The sequence below is a fragment of the Sorex araneus genome, chromosome 5 (genome assembly GCF_027595985.1).
Source record: "Sorex araneus isolate mSorAra2 chromosome 5, mSorAra2.pri, whole genome shotgun sequence".
Classification (NCBI taxonomy): domain Eukaryota; kingdom Metazoa; phylum Chordata; class Mammalia; order Eulipotyphla; family Soricidae; genus Sorex; species Sorex araneus.
In genome coordinates this window covers 127,343,150-127,366,546 of record NC_073306.1, presented here as the reverse complement: position 1 = coordinate 127,366,546, position 23,397 = coordinate 127,343,150, and the positions used below count along the sequence as shown (strand labels likewise).

Sequence of the window (23,397 nt, the reverse complement as noted above, 5' to 3'; positions counted from 1 at the left end):
TGCTCTGTTAAAAAGGGAGACAGGCAATTACTAGAAAAAGTTGAACATGTGCTAGTCTCAAAGGAACGTGAAACAGGACGTCCACACTCGGCCTTCCAAGTTACTTAATGTTCTGTTCTTGTGGGCTTAGATGCTTTCATTTCCCTTGAAGGATATATATATATATCCCACATATTAGGGAACAATGCCCTTCTTGCCCCAGCTGACTTTAACTCATTCTTTCTGCTCTCAAATTAATATAACTTCCTCTGAAAAGCCTCTGGGACTACCCTCCGCTCTCAGAATAAGCTTTATTAAATAGCTTTTGTTTGGGGGCTCTCCAGGGATGCTAGGGGGCCACCAGGGCTACACCCCGCGGTGCTAGGGAAGCCACAGGGGGGTGGAACCCCAGGCCCTGTGCTTGCCAGATAAGCCCTTCCAGCTAGCTCCCTGGCCTCCACACTCATTTCCACTGAAAGAATGTTCCCTTTTATAATACTTCTACACTATTCATCACACTATGCGGGGAGGGGGGGGCATTTATGTTCATTAGCAGTTCTCGCATTTGTAACTAGGTCACCAATTGCTGTGCACTTCCGTACCCCAGATCTTGACACATAATGGGCTCACTATGAACACACATGAAATGAAGGAAATCAAGTCTCTGCTCAGGCAGCCCCTGAGTATGAGCCTTGCCCGTCGCCCCGCCTCCGGCAGGGCTTAGCCCCGCCTCCTCCCGCGCCGGGCTAAGCTCCGCCTAGGGGCCGAATAGGCTCCGCCCAGGGTCTGGCTAAGCTCCACCCTGGGGTCTGAAAAAAGCTCCGCCCAGGGGCGGTCTAAGCTCCTCCCAGGAGCTGACAACTCCGGCCAGAGGCTGCCTAAGCTCCACCCAGGAGCTGACTAAACTCCGGCTAGGGGCTGGCGAGGCTCCGCCCAAGAACTGAGTAAAGTCCACCCAACTGAGGCTCCGCCCAGAGGCTGGCCAAGCTCCGCCCAGGGGCTGGCTAAGTTCCGCCCAGGGGCTGGCTAGGCTCCGCCCAGGGGCTGGCTAATCACCTCCCAGAAGCTGCCTAGGCTCCGCCCAGGGGCTGGCTAATCACCGCCCAGAAGCTGCCTAGGCTCCGCCCAGGGGCTGGCAAGGCTCCGACCAGGACCAGGGTCTGACCAAGCCCCGCCCAGGGGCTGCCTCAGCCCCGCCTTCTCGCCTGTCAATGTCGGGGGCGGCCCAGTGGGCGGCCCGGCCCAGGGCGATGGGCGGTGCCAGGCCGTGACGCGACGGCGGGCTTCCGGTCTGGGGAACCGTCGCGTCGGTGAGACGCCTGAGCAGCGAGCGCCGCCGCGGTCAGCAGCGTCGGGAGCCGTGCGCTCCCCTCGGCCCGGTCAACATGGGGGCCGTCCTGGGCGTCTTCTCCCTCGCCAGCTGGGTGAGTTCGGACTTTGAGGCCTCGCCGGGCCGGCGCGCGCCGCGGGAGAGGGGGGGCGCTTCCCCTCGGCGCGCGTGAGCCGGGCCCGGGCGGGGGCGGGCGGCGGCGGCGGCGGCGGGGGGGGCCCAGGCGGGCGGGCGCGGGCGGCCCCAGGCCCGGCGGCCGCTGTTGTTTACAGTCCCGGGCCCCGCCCCCCGGGCCGTCCGGCGTTCGGGGCCGTCCGGGCGCGTCCGGGTGCGGCGGCGCTCGCGGCCCGGGCCCGGGCGGGAGCGGACGAGGCGGCGCCTCTCGCGTTCCGGCCCGGCGCCCGCGCCGTCCTGGAGGTGGGCGCGGGGCGTGTGTCCCCTTCGTAGCCCGCAGCCTGCCATTGTCCGGGGCTCCCGAGGGGTTTTAATTTTATTATTATTATTTTTTTTTTACGGAGGCCTGTGTGTTCTTCTGTTCCCGGGGAAAGAAGATCGCAGATGCGTATTGCAAAATACAGAGATTTTTTTTTGAATTTATTTTTAATGATTCGATGACATAATCCGATTGAGATGATCGGCGCTGTTGGGCATGGGGGCGATGCCCTGATGTCATCGCTCCGGCGCCCGGAAGATGGGCAGAGTCATCCCGGCATGCCTGCCTACCTTGGGCGCCGCGGGGCGGGTCAAGTCCTGCAGTGGGGCGATTCCCTTGGCAACGCTCTGTGTTTGCACGGAGGGAAAATGCAGGGTCGGTGAGGGAGACTGCGAGGTCACGCAGTCTGCACGGAGCAGACGCACGGGTTCTCAGACTTCTCACCCCGCAACTCCTCGGGGCGACCCCGGCCCGTCCCAGCCTCTCCCACTACTTTGAGACTTAAAGGCCTTTTCTCTCCTAAAGGGCCTTTGGCACTATGCAAATTGTTTTCCAGCAGTGATTTTTTTTTCTTGACCCCAAGATAAATAAGTTTCACTGATAATTGTATGTATTAGTTTTCCTAGGTCTTTCATTTAAAAGTTCTATAATGAACACATATCGCATTATAATTATAATATATAATACAAATTAATTTTGTTTCATATCATTTTTTACACGCACGGCAGGGCCTGGCAAGCTCCCCATGGCGTCTTGGATATGCCAAAAACAGTAACAATAACAGGTCTCATTCCCCTGACCCTGAAAGAAGCCTCCAATCGTTGGGGAAGAGGAGTAAGGAGAGGCTGCTAAAATCTCAGGACTGGGACAAATGGAGATGTTACTGGTGCCCGCTTGAGTAAATCAATGAACAGCTGGATGACAGTGATACAGTGGTAGTGGCTTCACGAAGTCACGTCTACAATGCAGCTTTCCCCCCCATCACATTAAAAAATTTCTAGTCAACCAATACAATCCAGGAGTGGGACAAACTACTTTTTTTTTTTAACTGACTTTAGAGAAAACATAGCCAAGGTCATTCAGGAGTAACTTGGTAACTTGAAATTAAAAAATAAAAAAAATGCCTTTCCCACCCTAATAACCTTGGAGCACTTTCTGGGTTGGTGTAAACCTGTGATAGGAATCAAGGTAACTGAAGTATTACTCTCTGTCACTTTTGTGTTCTATTAATCCTTTTGCTTTTTTTCAGTGAGTGGCACAGCAGGGAATTTTGTGTGCCAGAGAATGGGAATAGTGAGAGGAAGGATATTAGATGAAGTCAGAAAAGTAGCAGGGGAACTAAATGCCTTCGTTCCCTTATATACCTTACGTGTACCCTACAGTACCTTATGTGGCATTGGAGGCCAGTGTGGAGACTTTGACATCCTTCACAGAACAGGGGAATGATGTGATCTCTGTGTTTTAACAGAAATGCTGTGTGTTTGGGGGTGGGGGTGGGGGGTGTCTGAATGAAAAAGAATAGATTGGCAAGAGAATTGTGTGGATAAGGTGTTTCTGGGGGGGGGGGGTCGGTTTACAATTGAAGGCTTCACAGGTGAGCCACTGGGGATTAAAGGATTTCTTTGGGAAAAATAAACAGGTTTCTCTAGGAAAGATAAATGGCTTCTTAGGAGAGCAAAGAGAAGAAAGTTTATGATACTTGATTTTGTAGGTCCAGAGGTCTCATCTTACTGGCCGTAAAACCTCTGGAGAAGAGAATTTATATGACAGCCTCTTATCCAGAAGTTGTTGCATCGAGGCTATGGCGAAAGCCCCCAGAAGGCTCTTCTTTCTCCTGTTTCGGTTGAATTTCAAATGGCTTCATCTTAACCTTTATACCAGCTTTGGGCTCTGCAGGGCTCGTTAGCAGTGAGCCTGGAGCCATGCATTTCCTTCGGAGAAGCGGTAGGACTTATGGATCGCAGCCTGATTAGACGGGGAAGAACCAGGCATTTACTCAAAGCTTTATAAGCAAGATTTGTTTTCACTGGCAGATCCAGCTAACCTGCTGCCCCCAGGACTGGGCCCTGAGCAGACAGAGCAGAGACTTTGTACTCCATTAGCCCCGCTTACGGGCTGGAATGTTTTTTTCTGAAGTGCAGAGTTAAAAGCCAGAGACAAATGGACCCAGGAGGAACGGGATGGGAAATTAGGGACACCCTGGGGAGACTGAAGGAAGGGACGCTACAGTTGTTTGAAACCAAGGGATGGCACCCAGTAGGGACTGTTTTCCTGAGAGTTCCTGTAAGGGAAACAAATAATTTGGGAAGTGCAGGAAGGAGGAGTGCTGAAGAACGCCTGACCAGAGCCTTTCAGTACCTATCAGTCGGAACATCAAGCCCTACCACAGTAGCAGTTGGCTGGGACCCAGGGCCAAGCTAAGGAGCTGAGAGAATAACTGCGATTCTGGATGTCGTTTCAGACAGAGCTGGGGTGCTGTCAGATTTGGGCTTTTGGGGGCTGGAGCAATAGCACAGAGGGTAGGGTGTTTGCCTTGCATGCAGCCGACCCGGGTTCGATTCTCAGCATCCCATATGGTCTCCTGAGCACCGCCAGGAGTAATTCCTGAGTTCAAAGCTAGGAGGTAACCCCTGTGCATCACCAGGTGTGAAGCAAAACAAACAAACAAGCAAACAAACAGATTTGGGCTTTGGACAGAGGCTTTAAAGATGACTCCTAGAGAAAGGAATTTTGGCTTGAGGACAGGAAGAGGAGAGGAAGACTGAGCTAGGGTAGTGACAGCATAGTACGGCAGGTGTGTTCCACAGGCACTAATACCTGTGCCAGGTGTCACAGTATAAGAGACAAAACACCACGTGGTCTCTCCTTTCGATACTTAGGTGCCCAGGACAGAAACAAATCAGTCCACGAGTTTATTTGCTGGGTTGGATTACAAAATCTTGCAAGCTGGGAGGCTTGACGAATTGACTGATCATTCTGGAGGTTTAGAATGAGGGCAAGGCATGAGAGGGTGTGGGGACATGTGTGCCATTTCCCTCACTCGGGGTGGGATCTTTGGTGTCCCTTGGCTTCCAGAGAGATCGCTGCTTCATCTTCTCTCTGTGCTCTCACCCTGTGTCATCTAGCTATGTCCACATTTCTTCCCTGGCATAAGTCATAATTGGTTTTGGTGCCCACTAACTCATCGTTTTAGCTGATTGCATCTGCAGTTGCCTAGTTCCAAAGGTCTCATTTGGAGACTGGACATAGAACTTCAACATAGGATTTTGGGGTGAAGGGACAACTCACAACAATAGTAGGCAGTTCTTTTTGTTTGTTCGTTTTTGTTTTTATGAGCCACACCCTGTGATGCTCGGATTACTCCTTCCTAGCTCTGCACTCAGGAATTCTGGTGGTGCTTGGTGAACCATATGGGATGCTGGGGTCAAGCCAGGGCTAGCCCCGTGCAAGGCAAACAAACACCTTACCCACTGCACTCTTCTCTCCAGCACCCCAAGCCTCATTCTTTCGATCTTGGGAAACCGTGGATCTGCTCTCTCTTCCCAAGTGTATACCCTGTATACAGAGTTGACGCAAGTGAACTCATACTCTGTGTGACTTTTCATGTCTGGCTTCATTATTTTTTTTCTTTTTTTTTTTTGCTTTTTGGGTCACACCCAGAGATGCTCAGGGGTTACTCCTGGCTTTGCACTCAGGAATTACTCCTGGCGGTGCTTGGGGGACCATGTGGGATGCCGGGGATCGAACCCAGGTCGGCCACGTGCAAGGCGAACGCCCTACCCGCTGTGCTATCGCTCCGGCCCCCTGGCTTCATTATTTTGCATGCTGTTTGCAAGGTTGGTTCATGTCGTGCCACTTATCAATGCTTCTATTTTGGACTGAGTATATAATGGAGAGTCTGGTCATATATTTATTCATTCATCAGGAGTTAGAATTTGCATTGTAAATTGCCTTTTGGTGATTATAAATCATGCTACTTTAAACATTGATGTACAAATGTGTGTTTGCATACCTATCTCTGCTCTCTTGGGTATACATTTGAGTAGAACTTATGTGTCATGTGAAGGCATTGCCAGATTATTCTTGAGGGTAGCTAACTGGCTCCAGCTCTCTCCTTACAAGGGTTACCATGGAATGTTGCTGGATGCTGCGCTCACAGATTGGGTAATGAGGATTCTCAGAAAACAGCAAGTGCTATGATTAGGATTCTCTGATTCTTAGGTTTAAGAGAAGTGGCTTGGGGTTTGTTTTGCAGTGCTGAGGGGTGACGCCAGGCTCTCTCAGTGCAAAGCAAATGTTCTGTTGCTGGGCTGGGGAGGCTCCGAGGACCGGGGTACATGCTTTGCACATGGGAGCCAGAGATTTGATATCTGGCATTGATCCTTGGCACCACCTGGTCCCCAGAGCACAGAGTCAGGAGTAGCCCCGTCACTTAGGTGTGACCTCCAAAAACAAACAAACAAAAATGAAACATTGAAAGGTGTTCTGCTGCTGAGCTATATCCCCAGCCCAGGATGTTTTAAAATAAAATATTCTCTCTGTGACATATAATGTATCTGAATTTAATACATTTTTATTTTTTAGTTTTTGAGGCTTGATCCTTGAGCTCCATCCCTTCATCCCTTTATTATTAAAATAAATAGTTAATTTATTTTAATAACTGTATCAACTCTGAAAGTGTGCATCAGCCTTCTACTTAATTTTATGCTATACTTGTCCGTTCAAAACCCTTTATCAGGAATGGTAATGCTGACCTTTGCTCAATGATTTTTCTTGACTCATGCATTCAGGGCAAAGTAAGAAATTACATAGTAGGTCTGAGATCCATAATAATACACTTGGATTTTGAATGAAATTGAGACACAAACAACAGAAGCACAAGTTGGTGAATTTATGAGACTATATAATTGTTGCGTGAGTGAACGTTCATGCGTTCGTGCGGTTGGAGGCGCTGAGATAAGGAACGCAGAAGAAATGTGTCTCATGGAGGACCAGGCTCGCTCTGGCTCTTGGCAAAGGCAGAGGGCCTCGTGGATCTCCTTTTATTGATCATGGCACTTCCAAAGGGCACAATACATTGATGTCACCAAAGGCACCAAAAGATGTTATAGGAAGAACATTGAGGCAACATTATTTTCTTGTATCTGCAGGCCAGTAATCTAGGCCTCTGGAAAGAAGATAAAAAACCAAAACAGAAACCTTCCTTGGGCTGAAAGCACTCAGATTTACATCCCAAAGACTAGGCTGGGCCAGAGCCTGGAATCTACAATGTCAAGTCAGGCCTGGCTAGCACCTAAGATCTGCATGTCAAAGACCAGCTATGCTTCTGTGACAAAAGGGAAACTGCCTCTGAAATTATTTCTAGAAGGCAGCTGAAAAGGGGAAAATATTCCTGTCTGCAGTACAGTGTCCCCAACATATTATATATATATATATATATATATATATATGTATGTATATATATATATATAGTCTGACATTGGGGCCGGGGCAGTAATATAGTTGGTGGGGTTGCTGACCCAGGTTCTATCCCTGGCACTCTATATGGACCCCTGAGCCCCGCCAGGAGTAAATCCTGAGCGCTTCTGGTGTGGCCTAAAAGTAAAGTAAACTATAACATTATATGATGTTGATTTGAGTTGGGTACAGAATGAGGGATTGTGACTTAACTCAGAACACAAAGCACTTTTATAAGAAACGGGCTGTAGCAATAGCACAGTGGGTAGGACGTTTGCCTTGTATGTGGCTGACCTGGGGTTCGATTCCCAGCATCCCATATGGTCCCCTGAGCACTGCTGGGAGTAATTCCTGAGTGTAGGGCCAGGAGTAACCCCTGTGCATCACCAGGTGTGACTCAAAAAGCAAACAAAAACAAAAAAGAAACACTCAAGTCTGTTCTGAAAGGGGCGAGTGTGTTGGTCTTCTCCGTTTCTTAGTATCATCGCCGACGCAGTGCTGAGCGCTCGCTTGATCCACAGTCCGAGGGAGGAGGATTCTCTTCACAGGTGGGGAGAAGGGTGGCGGAGTCTTTTTGAGAGATGGAGAAACGGGCTGAGACAGGGAAACTTGTGGTGGAAGGGCATAAGTGATCCCCTTCCCGCTGTACTTGCTGGGGTGAGCCTGGTTGCCCTTTGCCTCCTGCTCGGGGACACGGGTGCCGTGGAGGAGTCCTTCGGAGGCGTCACCTGGCTGTGCTCTGCTTCTTACAGGTCCCGTGCCTGTGCAGTGGTGCATCATGTTTGCTGTGCAGCTGCTGCCCCAACACAAAAAATTCCACAGTGACTCGCTTCATCTATGCGTTCATCCTCCTCCTGGGCACCGCCATCTGCTGTATCCTGCGCTTTGGAACGCTGGATGCTCAGCTGAAAAAGGTAATCAAAGGGAACGGACTGGGTATTTTTTTAATTGGTACTTATGTTTTGCAAAAAGTTCGTAATTGTTCATTTGGGCATTCTAATGGTGAAGAAATAGAATGCTCTTTTATTTTATTTATTTTTTGCTTTTTGGGTCACACCCGGCGATGCACAGGGGTTACTCCTGGCTCTGCATTCAGGAATTACCCCTTGCCGTGCTCAGGGGACCATATGGGATGCTGGGATTTGAACCTGGGTTGGCTGCGTGCAAGGCAAATGCCCTACCCGCTGTGCTATCGCTCCAGCCCCTAGAATGCTCTTTTAAATTCATCGGAATTGTTTTTTTTTGGGGGGGTGTTTGTTTTGTTTGGGGGCCACACCCAGTGATGCTCAGGAATCACTCCTGGCAGTGCTTGGAAGACCAGATGGCATACGAGGGATCAAACCAGGTCAGCAAACGTTCTACCTGCTGCACTGGCTTTAGTTGTTGGTTTTTAAAATTACTTCTGGGTATAGCCAAGACACAGAATACCAAGGTATTTCTAGTCCTGGTGCCAGAGCTATAGTACAGTGGGGTAAGTCCTTGCACATGGCTAGTCTGATTTCTAACCCTGGTACCCCACATGGTCTCCTGAGCCCTGCCAGGAGTGATTCCTGAGGGCAGAGCCCAGAATAAACCCAGATCCCTGCTGTTATGGCCTTCCAAAAATATGAAAACAAACAAAAAAACCCAAGATATTTCTAGCTGTTTTCTAGAGATAGAATCTTACCTTCAGACTCTACCTTCAGACTTCAGAAAACAGATTTTAAAAGGGTGGTCCTAAAGCATTTTCTTTTCAAGTATGTTTACGTGTTTAGTTCCTAAACAAAGACACTGGCCTTTGACCTTTGATTGGAGTGATTTCCTGGTAAGATGAGAACAGCACAAAGAGCACTGCACTTTTGTGCTCAAATTGAAAATTATTTATCCTATTTGATGGTGGTTGTGCTGGTGCTAGCTGCCAAATGGGGAGGGAGAGGGAGGGGGGGGGAGAGAGAGAAAAACAGAGATGGGGAGGGGAGAGAGAGAGACAGAGGGAGCCAGAGGGGGAAGGGACGGCAGAGGGAGGAGGGGAGAGGGGAGAGTGCTCGGGGAGAGCATGCGCTCTGGATAAGGTAGTTTATTAGAAGCTCAGCACTCAGGACCCCCAATTCGAAGGTGAAAGAGACTTGGAGCCTGTTCGCTGAAAGGATCTCTTTTTTTATTCTCTAAGGTATCAGTGAAGCAGGGATACTGAGGTAATAGGCAAAAGAAAAACAGTCAGTGCATTTTGCCCATGTGGTGTGTCCTCCATGAGCCCACAAGAAAAACAATCAGTGTCGGTATATCCTGGCCATTTGGGACGGCCTTTGGGTGCTGCCTCCCGTACCCTGCCGTCAGCCTGGTGTGTAAGAAGGAAAGCCTTTTCCTTCCTTCTCTTGTTAACCTAGGAGTCCGTTTCAGTTTCTCAGTTCTCATTACATTTTCTTAGTTCTCGTAACATGTAGTTTCTTTTTTTTTTTTTTTTTTTGGCTTTTTGGGTCACACCCGGCAATGCACAGGGGTCATTCCTGGCTCATGCACTCAGGAATTACCCCTGGCGGTGCTCAGGGGACCATATGGGATGCTGGGATTCGAACCCGGGTCGGCCGCGTGCAAGGCAAACGCCCTCCCCGCTGTGCTATTGCTCCAGCCCCCACATGCAGTTTCTTAATTCTCATTACGATGGCAAGATTTTAAATGAATTGGAAGGGAAAGAGAAAAAGCCCCTTGGATAGTGTTGGAGCTGTTGAAGTAGTCAATATTAGAAGTCCTGGTTTTCTTCTAGGGACATAGAATCTCTGTTTAAATGAGAATATTAAGGGCTGTCCTATAAATAAGAATATATAGGACAGTGGGTAGGGGTTTTTGCCTTGTAATTGGCCGACCCAGGATACATCTCTAGCATCCCATATAGCTCCCTGAGTACCACCAGGAGTAATTCCTATGTGTAGAGCCAGGAGTAACCCCTGAGCATCAGCGGGTATGACCCCAAAATCTAAATAAATAAATAAATAAATAAATAAATGTGGATATCGCCATGACATTGAACTTACTTTTTTTCAGATTCCTGGATTCTGTGAAGGGGGATTTCAAATCACGACGTCCGTACCAAAAAAAGAAAGCTGTGATGTGCTGGTGGATTATAAAGCTGTCTATAGGATCAACTTTGCTTTGGCCATTTTTTTCTTTGTGTTTTTTTTGCTTATGTTAAAAGTAAAAACGAGTAAAGATCCCAGAGCAGCAATACACAATGGGTATGTCATATTTATTTATTATTACCCATTATAGTGAGGGACCCTTTAGCAGGTACTGTTGCCATTCTTTTTTTTTTGCGGGGCTCACACCTGGGGATGCTCAGGGGTTGCTTCTGGCTCTGCACTCAGGAATTACTCCTGACGGTACTCAGGGGACCATATGGGATGCTGAGAATCGAACCGGGGTTTGCCGCGTGCAAGGCAGACAGATGCCGTACCCGCTGTGCTATCACTCCAGTCCCCTGTTGCCATTTTTGAAGTAAGTAAGGAAATGTGTAATTAGTGGCTCAAAGGTCTATGGGAAGTTGGTTTTCGGTGTATTTTTTTTTTTTTTTTTCAGTTGAGCCCTGTGTCATGGAGGAAATGGAGAGGGTAGAGGAGTCTTACTTTATTCTTTATCCTTCAGCTTCCCTTTTACTTGTATTTTGAATTTTCATTGAAAACCGAATATTTTGCAAATGAAAATTAAAAAAAAATTTGAGTTTTTGAAGATTAATGTGCTTTTATCTCCTTATTATAGATGTAGTACCTGAGTCTGAGAGGTTATTAAACTGCCTTCTCAGTTGTAAGGGTTGGAGCCAAGATTGAAGTCGCTTCTGTCCACTTCCAAAGCCTGTTTCTTTTTTGTCATGTTTTTTGTTTTGTTTTTCAGCCGTCCTTTAGAAGTCAGGCCCAGAGGGGCACTGAGCATTGCCAGGCGTGGGGCTCTCCAGGCCTCTAGGCTCTGCTGGGACGGCTGTATCCTCCCCAGCAACACAGGGTTCAGTAGCATCCCTGGGCCCAAGTGTTGAACCTTGGACCTGGATGGGCAAGAATCCCAGAAAGGGCCCCCTCTACATAGCTTCCGGGGCACACTTGGGAGACTCAAAATCAAGACACAGGTTTGAGCCATACTTCACCAGTGATGAATTTCGTGATTGTAGGGCAGGCACTTCTGTGCTGTGTTGTAAAAGAATTAGGTGATAATTTTATCCCCAGATTTTAATGCGTAATTATTCTGTAGTTAGCTAACTCAGTTAGTTTAAAGCTCTTCAGGATTCTAGACAGTTCCTATCTGTAATGCTAGTAGTAAAGAAATTATAGTTACATAGTTCTCTTATGTTGAATGTGAATTAGTTGTTCTCTGTTACTATTTGTCTTGTTTGTCCTTAAATTGCATGGAATATTTTGGTTTTTGGGGGGCCACACCCAGCAATGCTTAATGCTTCCTCCTGGCTCTACACTCGGGGATCACTCCTGGTGTGGCTCCGGAGACCATATGGGATGCCCAGGATGGCTCCCAGGTCAGCCGCGTGCAAGGCAAGCGCCTTACCTGCTGTGCTATTGCTCCAGCCCAAATTGTGTGAAATATTGAGTGAAACAGGTTTGGGGCAAATGAAAAATTTAAACCCAGACAATCATTTTGGAAATAACATTAAGGCTTTGTTTCTGGCTTTAGGAACTTATTTTCCATTTTTCCCTTTGTGTGTGTGGTACATGTATGCATGTGCTGGCAATAAACCTAGGACCTCATACATGAAAAGCATGTATTTTGCCACTGAATTACCATAGATTTCTTTTTCTTAATGTAAGGGTAAAAATGAGAATTTAATAAATGTACTTTTTAATTTTAATAGGTTTTGGTTCTTCAAAATTGCTGCTATCATTGGTATCATGGTTGGTTCTTTCTACATTCCTGGGGGTCATTTTACCACAGGTATGACTAATTCTTGAGAAAATTCATTATATACAAATATTACAAATCATAAAGTTACATTTTTATAACTGATTTTTGCAGAACTGATAATTAAATGAAATGTATTCAGTGATATCACTTGGTCCTAACATTAAGATTCTGATTGATTAAAGCCAGGAGGCATTCAGTGCCCCTTTCAAATATTTTGGAACCGCGTTAATCAAGTTAATTTTTTATTTTTTGACTTTTTCAGGGGGGGGGTGGTCACGCCCAGTGATGGTCAGGAGTTTCTCCTGGCTCTACAGTAAGAATTACTCCTGGTGATGCTTGGGTGACATATAGGATTCTGGGGATTAAACCTGGGTTGGCCAGGTGCAAGGCAAACGCCCTACCCCCTGTACTATCCCTCTGGCCCCATTAATCAATAGTTGACTTTCTCACTTGGCAATACTAATTGGCGAACTTGGCCATGAAAAGCCCTGGAACCCATGTACTTCACTGTCTTGTCATTAACCTCTTTCCCTGTTACGGCACCAAGTGAGATTGGTGACTTTGTACCGTTGTAGGATAACATTGGGTTCGTCCTCTTAGCCTTGCCGCAGGGAACTTAAGTTTACCTTAAAGCAATGTCCTTTCAGTGTGGACACAGGAATAGATATATCGAACTTAAAGTTTGGTTCTTTCTGAGGACATCACACTGTATGTTCAGGCCAGGTTAGTCTTCCTCACTCCCCAGCAGGGTCCTAATCTTGTCGTTACTTTTGGATCATGACAGCATTTGTCTATGACCATGCTCTCAACTTATAGTTGAGAATTGTGAAGCTTTGTTTGGCCTGGCCCATATCGATGGCAGGGTAGTGAACAGCTTGCCCTGGGTCCATCCCATCCCTCGTTGGGACCCTGATTTTGGGGTGCTAGGAACTAAGGGCAACTGAGTTGAGAAAGCAGATGCCCAGGAGTAAATATTATTGGAGTCAATCAGCTCCCAAGTTACAAAGCATAATATTAATTGTCTTCCTGTGTCCATACAAAAAGGCCATTGCTTTACAGTAAACTAAGTTCCCTGCGGCAAGGCTAAAGGGACACACCCAATGTTATCCTACACACCGTGATTTTCCTCACACAGAAGCGAAGGTTTATTGTATCTTTGGGAATGTCAGGCCCTGAGCTGCCCTGGGAACAAGCTAGAACGAGTTTGAAAATGACACTTCTTAGTGCGTGCATTTGCATTTGTAACTGTAAACTTGCTCTATTACTGTGGAGACATTAATGTCTTTACCAGCTCTCTTCTTTGAATTCAGTTGTTTTTAGATTATTGGACAGTAACGTTGTGAAATGCTATTCCTATAGTAAACAAACTTTTTTTTTTTTCCCGGTTTGTAGCCTGGTTTGTTATTGGTATAATCGGGGCCTTCTTCTTCATTCTCATCCAGCTGATACTGTTGATAGACTTTGCTCACTCTTGGAATGAATCGTGGGTAAATCGAATGGAAGAAGGAAACCACAGATGTTGGTATGCCGGTAGGTATCTAAACTCACCATGGTGGCTCTTAGTACATCAAGCTACATCAAATAGGCTGTGCAGCGCTGGAGAGACAGTACTGGGGTTAAGTCACTCTCCTTGCATGCTGCCAACACAAGATTCCATCCCTGGCACTGCATATGGTCCCCAAGCACCACCAGGGATAACCCCTCAACCCTGAGTCTGGGGGCAATCCCTGAATACCTCCAGGTGTGGCCCCAAAATAAAACAACGCACAAACAACAAGGTGTCCAGTAAAAATACCCATCATTTAAAATATTTAAACTCTTGGGGTTAGAGCACTAGTTTAGTGGGTAGGGCATTTGCCTTGCACGTGGCTGCGCAGGTTTAATCCCCAGACCCCCTCTGCCCCTGAGCCTCACCAAGAGTGACCCCTGAAGGCAGAGCCAGGAGTAAGCCCTGAGCACCTGGTGGGGCCTAAAATAAAAAACAAAAAAAATGATATAATTAAACTCTTCAAGAGTGGAACTGGTTTTACAAAATATAATTTCCTAGTTTATCCTGAATTATGTAGTAGAGCTGGTTTTATAAAATATAATTTCCCAGTTAGTCCCAAATTACATGCATTGCTGGGAGTATCACAGATACTTTGAATCATTGGGATTCTTCCAGTTGATTTATTTTGAGGTTTGACACGTAATTACATGTGTTTAGATCGAGGAAAACCTTTCTGCTTCGTGACTCCGTTCTGGCTCTGCTAACCTTATTTCTGTGGACAGATGGGTTCTGCTGATGGAACGTCTGTCCATGCACCCCGGGGGTGAACAGCCTGTCCTGACTGCACTGTTCACACTGTGACCCCGGCGCTGCAAAAGTTTCCTGATGGGAAATGAATTGAGTTTTCCAGACTGAGACTAAAACTTAAAACCTGTAGTGATAGAAAGGGACTTTAAAAATCCGTGTTTACTTTGAAATTCTGTGTCAATGACCCAGTGATACCTAATTTAAGAAGTCCCAGCTACTGAAGCTTCTTGCTCTACCCTCTTTCTCTGTTATAAGAGTAGTACCTGCTCTGGGTCAAGAAATTCAAAAACCAAAAATCACAAAAGAAAATAAATCCCTCTGTAACTGAACTCTCCTCCGTAATTACCACTCAGTGAGAACATATTGATAGATAGTCTTCCCTGTCTGTTTTCTAAATAAAAGAACATATGTGTCTTCTCTGCGTAGAAGAAATGTGTGCTATCTTTGTGTTGGATTTGTTTGGTGTATGGGGCCGCACCCAGCTTCTGCTGGGGTTTGTCCAGGCAGTGATCTGGGGCTTCTGCGTGCAAAGCCTCTGCTCTCACCCTTGGAGCTATCTCCCTGCCACATTTAAAGATGCCTCTTAACCGTATTTCACTGTATAATTAGAGCCATGCATTTTTCAGTTAAAAAACAAAACAAACCAGCACCAGAGAAAGAACTTTATATAATGATTGCACTCCATTATTTTGATAAAAATATTAAAAATAACTTGTGAGGGACCAGAGAGATAGTGCAGGGCTTAAGGTGTTTGTTTACCTTGCATGTGGCCAACCCACAATCAGATCCTGTGTACTGTCTGAGTACACCAGGGATTATTCACCCTGAGTGCTGCCAGGGATTATTCCTGAGCCAGGAGTAGCCCCTGAGCACTGCTTGGTGTGTTCCCCAAAACTCTATCACTGTATCACTGTTATCCCGTTGTTCGTCGATTTACTCGAGTGGGCACCAATAATGTCTCTATTCCTCCAGCCCTGAGATTTCAGCAGCCTCAAATGGGGCTTTGTAGCCAGCAGCTACAGAATTAAAAAGTGCCATTACAAAGGTATTTCCCACTAAATACTGGCCATGACATTTATTTGGTTTTTTTTGCTTTTTGGGTCACACCTGGCGATGATGCACAGGGGTTATTCCTGGCTCTGCACTCAGGAATTACTCCTGGCGGTGCTCAGGGGAGCATATGGGATGCTGGGAATCGAACCCTACCCACTTTGCTATCGCTCCAGCCCCTGGCCATGACATTTAGCTTAGAGTGAGCGAAGCCACTTTAGGACCCAGAAGTCTATGAGTGCAGTTTCTAAGCAAGCTTAGAGTGCAGCTCTGGGGAGGTGACTCCGAGGGCTGAGCATACACGGGTGCCCTGCATGGTCCTCGGAGCATGTGTCGGGAGTAGCCCTTCATTATTGCTCTGTGTTGGCCAAAAACCAAGGAATTTTTAAATGGTGGAGCACAGTTCAAGTACAGTGATGTCTCTGAAGTGAGAAGAGTCAGGTGTCTGTCGGGGTGCGAGCATTCATACTTGTCTCCTTTGTCCTAGCCTTACTGTCTTTCACGAGCTTGTTTTACATCCTGTCGATCGCCTTGGTCTCAGTGCTCTACACGATGTACACCAAGCCGGATGGTTGCACGGAAAATAAGTTCTTCATTAGCATCAATCTGATCCTCTGCGTTGTGGTTTCTGTTCTATCAATCCTTCCCAAAATCCAGGTATGGTGGGTTTTTTCTTTTTCCTTCAGTGAAAAGAAGGGGATATAGAATTTAAAAAACTTTTTGCCACAGATAGAACCCAGGTCAGTCACATGCAAGGCAAGTGCCTTACTCATGGTACTATCTTTCCAGCCCTGTACATTTTATTTATATATTTGTTTTTAAAATTTTGACCCACGCTCTGCAGTGCTCAGGCCTACTCCTGGCTCTGTACGCAGGGATAATACCTACCAGTGCTCAGGGATCAAACTCAGGTCAGCCGGGTACAGGCAAATGCCCAAATGCCCTACTCACTGGACTATAGCTCTGCCCCTCCATGTGAACATTTTTTTAATGCTGAGTTGAAACCTGTGTAATCCTGCATATGAATTTATATCTCAGTTTATCTACTTATGGCAAAGTTTTTATTATTACAACTTAGTAACTATGAAATGCACCATTTAGTGCTTGCATCATAATTAAATGAAACTATTAAAAAAAAAAACAGGTGGGGCTAGAGTAATAGCACAGTGGGTAGGGCGTTTGCCTTGCACACAGCCGACCTGGGTTTGATTCCCAGCATCCCATATGGTCCCCTGAGCACTGCCAGGAGTAATTCCTGAGTGCAGAGTCAGGAGGAACCCCTGTGCATCGCCGGGTATGACCCAAAAAGCAAAACAAAAAAAAAAAAAAGAAACCAGGCAAGGGCTGGAGAACTTCAGGATTCTGATATGCCGTGAGCACCTCTTTCTTTCATAAGCTCTTTTGCAAGCTGACTCGGCTGAAAAGCAGCTGGTCATCTTCCAGCTCTCAAGCAAAAGGGACCTTTCTCAGTGTGTCCCCGGGACATAGACTGGCTTTAGCGAACCAGCTCCCGCAGCTCCTGTGATATGGTTTCCTCTGGTCCCGTAGGAGCACCAGCCGCGCTCTGGTCTGCTGCAGTCCTCCATCATCACACTCTACACCATGTACCTGACGTTGTCGGCCATATCCAACGAGCCTGGTAAGTAAGGCAGTGTCAGCAACGCCTTCGCTTGATGGAGAGCAAGTGGGAAGTGTCTCCTGGGTGGGGGGGAGCAGAAACTAGAGAAGATGGAAACAGACTACTCAGACACAAACTCAGCCCTGCCGTGTTTGCAGCATGCCGGCAGATACTGCCCTTTCTGGTTTTGCTTCCCACAGCCCTCCGAGGCTTGTAGCCCAAGAGAACAGAGTCCTTTAGCTCAGTGACGTGTGACCTTGTACACCTGCAGCCCAGTGAAACTAGGAGATCTGTTCTGTATACTGCCAAGGCAGGGACAAAGGGATGATTTATAATGAGAATTGATACGGCAGTATTTATAATGGTACCACCATGTGACCCAGGCAGGCCACGTACTGAGGCATGGTCACCTGTCCTGGAGCAGCAGGAGGTGTCTGGGGCCTGGCGGCCGAGAGCGCTTCTTCAGCAGCTCCAGGCTTCTCCCTTGACGCCGACAAACCAGTTCAGAGCTGGACAAGGCAGTATCACTCTGTCCCCTCATGGGGTTGTGTTCATTGACTCTGACTGGTTTTCCCAACTCTAAAAGAGATAGCTGGAGGAGATCTCTCCTCATGGTTGTCACAGGGTTACTTCTCGGTAGGATATTGCAGAACTCCTTGGAGAGGGAAGCGTCGCAGGCCCTCCAGGGAGGATTCATTCAGCTTACACTTACTAAATTGTAAAGCCCAAAACTGGAAGTGAAGTCTTTGCACAGCGATATTACCAGAAGGATTTGCCAGTTCAATTCCAAGAGCCACGCAAGTCCTGATCAGCGTTTCTCAAGTGTGATGGGTGCTTGGTAGTCTTTGCCTTGGCTTCTCCGTGGCGGCCACATGCAGGAGGCTGACCGCTAGGTTTCATGTCCTTTGAAGCACATGTCCTTCCCGTCCCACGAAGCACAGCCCTCAGATCCTCTCTTGAGTAAGAGAGTTAGGACTTGGGACAGTCAAGCATTTTCCGTTTCAGATCATCACTGCAACCCCGGCCTGTTGAACATAATCACACATATCACTGCACCAAGCCTGGCGCCCGGGAATTCCACCACTCCTGTCCCGACCGACGCTCCCTCCGCCAGCACTGGGCATTCCCTGGACACTGAGAGCTTTGTTGGGCTGTTCGTCTTTGTTTTCTGCCTCTTGTATTCGAGGTAAGTTAAAAAGCACGCAGGCAGGGTTCCCAGAACCGTGCAGGTGCTAGCTTCTTCCACAGGTGTGGGAGGGACGCAGGAACGAGACTGAGCTCGCGCTCGAGGTTTCTGTCTCACCTTCGTTACTAGACCCATCTACTTCCGAACGCTTACTCTCAGCCTACCTGGATGTCTGTGTGTAGATGGAATTTTCTATGCCATTATATTTCATTTGATCATAGTTTATAACTAAATCGCTCATGTGGGGCGGGGTGTGGCGTGGGGCCGCCCGCCCAACACTGCTCAGGGGCCGCCTCTGACTCGGGAGTTGGAGGTCGCTCCCGTGACACTCAGCAGCTGTGCGGTGCTTGGACTCAAACTCAGTCTCACCTGCAAGCATCTCTCTTGCCCTGGGAATTACCTCCTCAGCCCTTATTACATAATTCTTAAAACTAGAGAACAAGTAAAGGACTTTGTTTTTTTAAAAAAAATTAGGAACGTGGACTATAAATACACCTGTTCTTGAACTGGGGAGGTAGTGCTAGAGTTAAGTTGCTTGCCTTGCATGCACCCAGCACCACAGATGGTCCCCTGAGCACTCCTGGGGGTCACTTCTGAGCACTTTGCTAGAAGTAGCACTTGAGCACTGCTAAGTATGGCCTTGAGAAGTGAAAAAACGAACACTTTTTTCTTGTTGGTTTCTAGTGGTTTTTTTTTTTCTTTTTGGGTCACACCCGGCAATGCACAGGGGTTATTCCTGGCTCTGCACTCAGGAATCACTCCTGGCGGTGCTCAGGGAACCATATGGGATGCTGGGACTCGAACCCAGGTCGGCCGAGTGCAAGGCAAACGCCCTCCCCGCTGTGCTATCGCTCCAGCCCCTTTAGTTTTTTTTTTTTTTTTTTTTTTAGTTTTTGAGCCACACCCAGCAGTGCTCAGGCTTATTCCTGATGTTCCACTCAGGAATCATCTTTTGATGGGACTTGGAGGACCATTCCCGGTGCCCAGGATTGAACCTGGCTTGGTGTGATTACTTTTGTACTTCTTTATAATTACAGTTATAGTTGATTACTCACAGTGCTAATCTCTCCAGTCTCAGCCCCCACAAATTTTTTTGACACGTGAATTTGTTGGGGCCGGAGCACTAGTACAGTAGGTAGGTGCTTGTGTGCTCACCGCCGACCTGGGTTCCATCCCGGGAACCATATACGCTTCCTCGAGCCTGCCGGGAGTCGGCCCTGAGCACTCCCAGATGTGACTCCACTCCCCCCGCCTCACCCCCCTGGAAAAGGTGTGGGGGACTGGCAAGTTAGACCTTGGTCTGGGTTCGAATTTTGAAAATAAGGTTCCACGGCACAGCAGCTGGGCTGGCTTAATTTTAGATTTCTGTGGACCCCTCCTCAACAGTTCCTGGGGGGCACCTCCAGCCATGCTGTGCTGGAACCTGTGGGACTGTGCCCGTCGATGTTTGGGGCCTCCAGGGCCCTCCAGGTGGTGCCCAGGTGCCGTGTAATACGGGAGATTCCCTCTGGCTTTGCTTTGGGACTTGGAGGACCATTCCGGGTGCCCAGGATTGAACCTGGCTTGGTGAGGTTCTCAGCTCTCAGCCCTGTCTCCTGGCCCTGCACCTTTTCTTTGTATGTAGAACTCACGCTAAAATTCATTTCTATGCAGAGTACAGTTCAGTAGAACACAGTTTCTTTTTGTCTCTGTAGGTTTACTCAAATATTTCCTGTTCGTGGAGGCCTGTAGTCTGTGGCCTTTTGTGAATGGCCTTTTCCATTTGGCACAGCTTTCTGAAGTCCAGTCCTGTTGCTGCCTGTATCAGTACTCTGTTCTTGCTCTTTGGGTCTAATGCTCCATTGTGTGACGTCTGGAGACAGGCCTTGAGAACATGGAGTGTTTCAGAGGCACCTAGGCAGTTACCAGGTCACCAGGTGGTCCCCGCTGAGCGTTTTGCTTGCGATGACCAGCACTAGCTCAGAGCTAGGACTAGGGCCATCCCGCGGTCCTTCTCCCCAGAGTAGGAGCCATTCTGGTGCCAGATGGCTGGTGGCACAGGCCACCCCGATGGCCCCTCTCTAACTTGTTGTCTTCGGGATCTCTTTCCAGCTTCCGTAATTCTAGCAACAGCCAAGTGACCAAGCTGACCCTGTCAGGCAGCGACAGCGTCATCCTCAACGACACGCCACTCACGGGCGCCGGGGACGAAGAGGAGGGCCAGCCGCGGCGGGCCGTGGACAACGAGAAGGACGGGGTGCAGTACAGCTACTCCGTCTTCCACCTCATGCTCAGCCTGGCCTCCCTGTACATCATGTTGACCTTGACCAACTGGTACAGGTAGGTGGGAGAGTGCTCGGCTTCCGGGGGCTGCCCCCAGAGTCTCCGTCCCTCATCCCGGCCTCCAAGCCCCTCCTCTGAGCAATGGGACTGAGCTGTGTTCAGTGCTGACTTTTATTTCAGTGGGGGAAGGGCACACTCAGCAATGCTTAGGGGTTACTCCAGGCTCTGTGCTCGGGACTCACGCTTGACAGTGCTTGGGGGACTGTATGGGAGGCCAGGGATCGAGCCCAGCTCAGCCACATGGAAGGCAAGCGCCCTACCCGCTTTGCTAGTGCTCCGGCCCTCAGTGCTGACTTGTCCCTGAAATACTTCAGAAGTTTATCTAGTCGTGAGTTTAAAATCGAGTTGGGATTCTTGCAGTGCCTCCATGGGGGTACGCTTGAGTTACCTGAGAGAGAAAATTCTGACATGAAATAGTCTGTGTCTTTGTGCACGGATGTTTTTTCCCGTGTTTAGAGCTGACTTGAAATAACTAATCAGAGGAGTGATTGTGGCGGGAAAGGAAAGTTTCGGGGACGATACGTCAGTCTCGACTTTGCCCAATTCCAAAAATGGCAAGGGGTTGCTAAAGAAGCGGCCCGGAGCAGTCGGGGTTCTGCCTGCGGGGAGTTAACTTGCTGCTGTTACTAGCTGCTTGGAGAGGGCAGGGGTCCGGCTCACCGCTTACTTCACGCCCCTTCTCGAACCTGACCTGGTGTCAGCCACGTTTCAGTGGCAGGTGCTGCGGCTTTAGCGTGAGGGGCTGCTGGCTGTGTGGCTCGTTGGCTGACTCCTGTTTCCTCAGCCCGGACGCACAGTTCCAGAGCATGACCAGCAAGTGGCCAGCAGTGTGGGTCAAGATCAGCTCCAGCTGGGTCTGCCTCGCCTTGTACGCCTGGACCCTGGTGGCCCCCCTCCTCTTCACCAACCGGGACTTCAGCTGAACCTCAGGCTTCCCCGAGGCGCCTCTGCCGAGAGCCCTTCTCCCTTTCATGTTTGCTTCAACTAAAATACTCAGCGAGCGCTTAGCAAACTTGACTGTATCCAACTTCCTATCAGAGGGCAGGAGTGAGTAATGCTTGATGCAGGAACTGACATTGTCATTTATATGTATATGATGTTCATTTGTAAGGATTTAGTGCAGAGAGAACATTTTTGCATTTTAAAGTGATCTACAGCTGTGCTGTGATGAGAGTTCTTTATTCAGATCTATAGGTTCCTACAACTTTGATTTAAAAATGTAAGATATAAAAATGTTGGATATTTGAGGCCATCATTAATATATTTCTATTGCAGTATCCTTAAGAGGTAAAAAAAGGAAAAAAAAGAAAAAGCATTTCTATGACAGTTTCCTTGTGGAAGTCTTTCTCTGCTGTGTGATGTAACTCTGTTTATCCCTTCAGTGCTTGAGGTCAGTACTTGGGGACAGAGTATGTGCGTGGGTCCTTCCGTGGAAGGGTGCTGTAGAGATGGCTGATGGCTTGTACATCCGGAGGGTCTATTTTACATCTTTCTACTATGGCAGCGATACCACTAGATTCAGGTCTATGGCTTTGCCAGAAATGTTATATCAATACATGCTTTATAGGTTTGGTTAAAATGATTCACTTGGGCAAGCAGTGCACCTTTGGTCTGTGTAGTTATCTTGTTATAAGTATGTACACACAAAATGCATGTGAATCATTATATTTGCACTATGAAGGTATTTGATTAAAATTGAAAGACTTAAGTATGACCACGCTTGCTTTTCTTGAACAGTTTTTGTGAGTTAGCATCCGCTCTCGTTTTTTTTTTTTTTAGAAGTACCTGAGCAGTCGGGTTTATTAAGCATTCTGCAGAATGCAGCTGTTTTCATAAAGCTTAAGGTCTCACTCTGGATGAAGTTTCATCAAAAATTGTACCAAATATCTCCTCTGAATAAGCCACTTTGGTTAGGTGAGAAACACGGCAGGAACGATCAGGAAGCTCTAAAAGACGAGAAAACATGCCCCGAGAATAGACTAGTTTGTTTCTTTACAAAGAAACAAAATAGAATAGTTTGTTTCCTTACAGGGAAAGGGACACCCAGGGGTTCCCACACCGTGGTTCTCAGGACTTACTCCTGGCTCTGCTCGGGGGTCATTCCTGGCCGTGCTCGGGGCCATGTGTGATGTGGGGGATTGAATCGGGTCCACTCCATGGCAGGCGGTTTCCTGCACCTCTGGACTCTCTCTCCTGCCCTTTCTCTTTGCTTTCCGTTTTGCTGTGCGGGATTGAAGCCAGGCCTCCCGCGTGCAAGGCCCGCGCTGACCCCTGAGCCCCGTCTCCAGCCCGATTTTCCAGCAGATTTACTGAGTGTCTGTCCTTTGCCTGTCAGCGTTCCGGGATGTACATTTAAACGCACCGACGCTGGCCCTGCCGCCTTGGAGCTGCTGCTGAGAGGAGGGTGGGACGAGTATGGTGCTGCCTCAGAACGAGAGGAAACGCAGGAGAAACGGGCATGTGGGGGGGCGTCCTAGGCTCCCTGAAAATGGCCTGTCTCAGCCAAGGGAAGTTGGGGCTCGGCCGGGAGGGAACGGGCAGCCAGGACGGCACTGCCGACGGGTAGACAGAACTGTTCAAGGCTTATTAGAGAAACAGGGCTGGCGTGGGGAGCAGGGCAGAGCTGCTGAGGAACGGCTGCGTGAGCTGCCGGAGCAACACCGGCTCGTTCTGGCGAAATAGCCGGGTCCTCGGTCACTGCGCCTGGTAGGTGACACAAAACTTGGAACTCGGGCATGAAAAGTGAAGATGGGCAGAGATGGGCAGCTGCCTGCTACCGAGGGCTCCTTACTGGAGAGGTGTGGGGGGAGGTGGGTTCCCGGATGCTGCTGTTTAACCGCTGGGGCGG

The 23,397-nt window shown here is 48.3% G+C and overlaps 1 protein-coding gene across 1 annotated transcript; it reads left to right on the top strand.

The window, feature by feature from the left end:
- Positions 1-1,246: 1,246 nt before the first annotated feature.
- On the top strand, positions 1,247-22,263 carry SERINC3 (serine incorporator 3). The gene is made up of 10 exons (XM_055140416.1): positions 1,247-1,403; positions 7,952-8,113; positions 10,221-10,411; positions 12,028-12,107; positions 13,470-13,607; positions 15,911-16,080; positions 16,972-17,062; positions 18,047-18,227; positions 20,319-20,546; positions 21,334-22,263. The coding sequence occupies exons 1-10, from the start codon at positions 1,365-1,367 to the stop codon at positions 21,470-21,472; spliced, it is 1,419 nt and encodes a 472-aa protein (XP_054996391.1). The 5' UTR covers positions 1,247-1,364; the 3' UTR covers positions 21,473-22,263.
- The last annotated feature ends 1,134 nt before the right edge of the window (positions 22,264-23,397 follow it).

Excerpts from the sequence above, each read along its gene's own strand:
- SERINC3 (XM_055140416.1), top strand. The coding sequence starts at position 1,365 with ATGGGGGCCGTCCTGGGCGTCTTCTCCCTCGCCAGCTGG. Across the intron at positions 10,412-12,027 it reads AGAGCAGCAATACACAATGG|GTTTTGGTTCTTCAAAATTG; the intron begins GTATGTCATATT and ends TAATTTTAATAG. Across the intron at positions 12,108-13,469 it reads TGGGGGTCATTTTACCACAG|CCTGGTTTGTTATTGGTATA; the intron begins GTATGACTAATT and ends CCCGGTTTGTAG.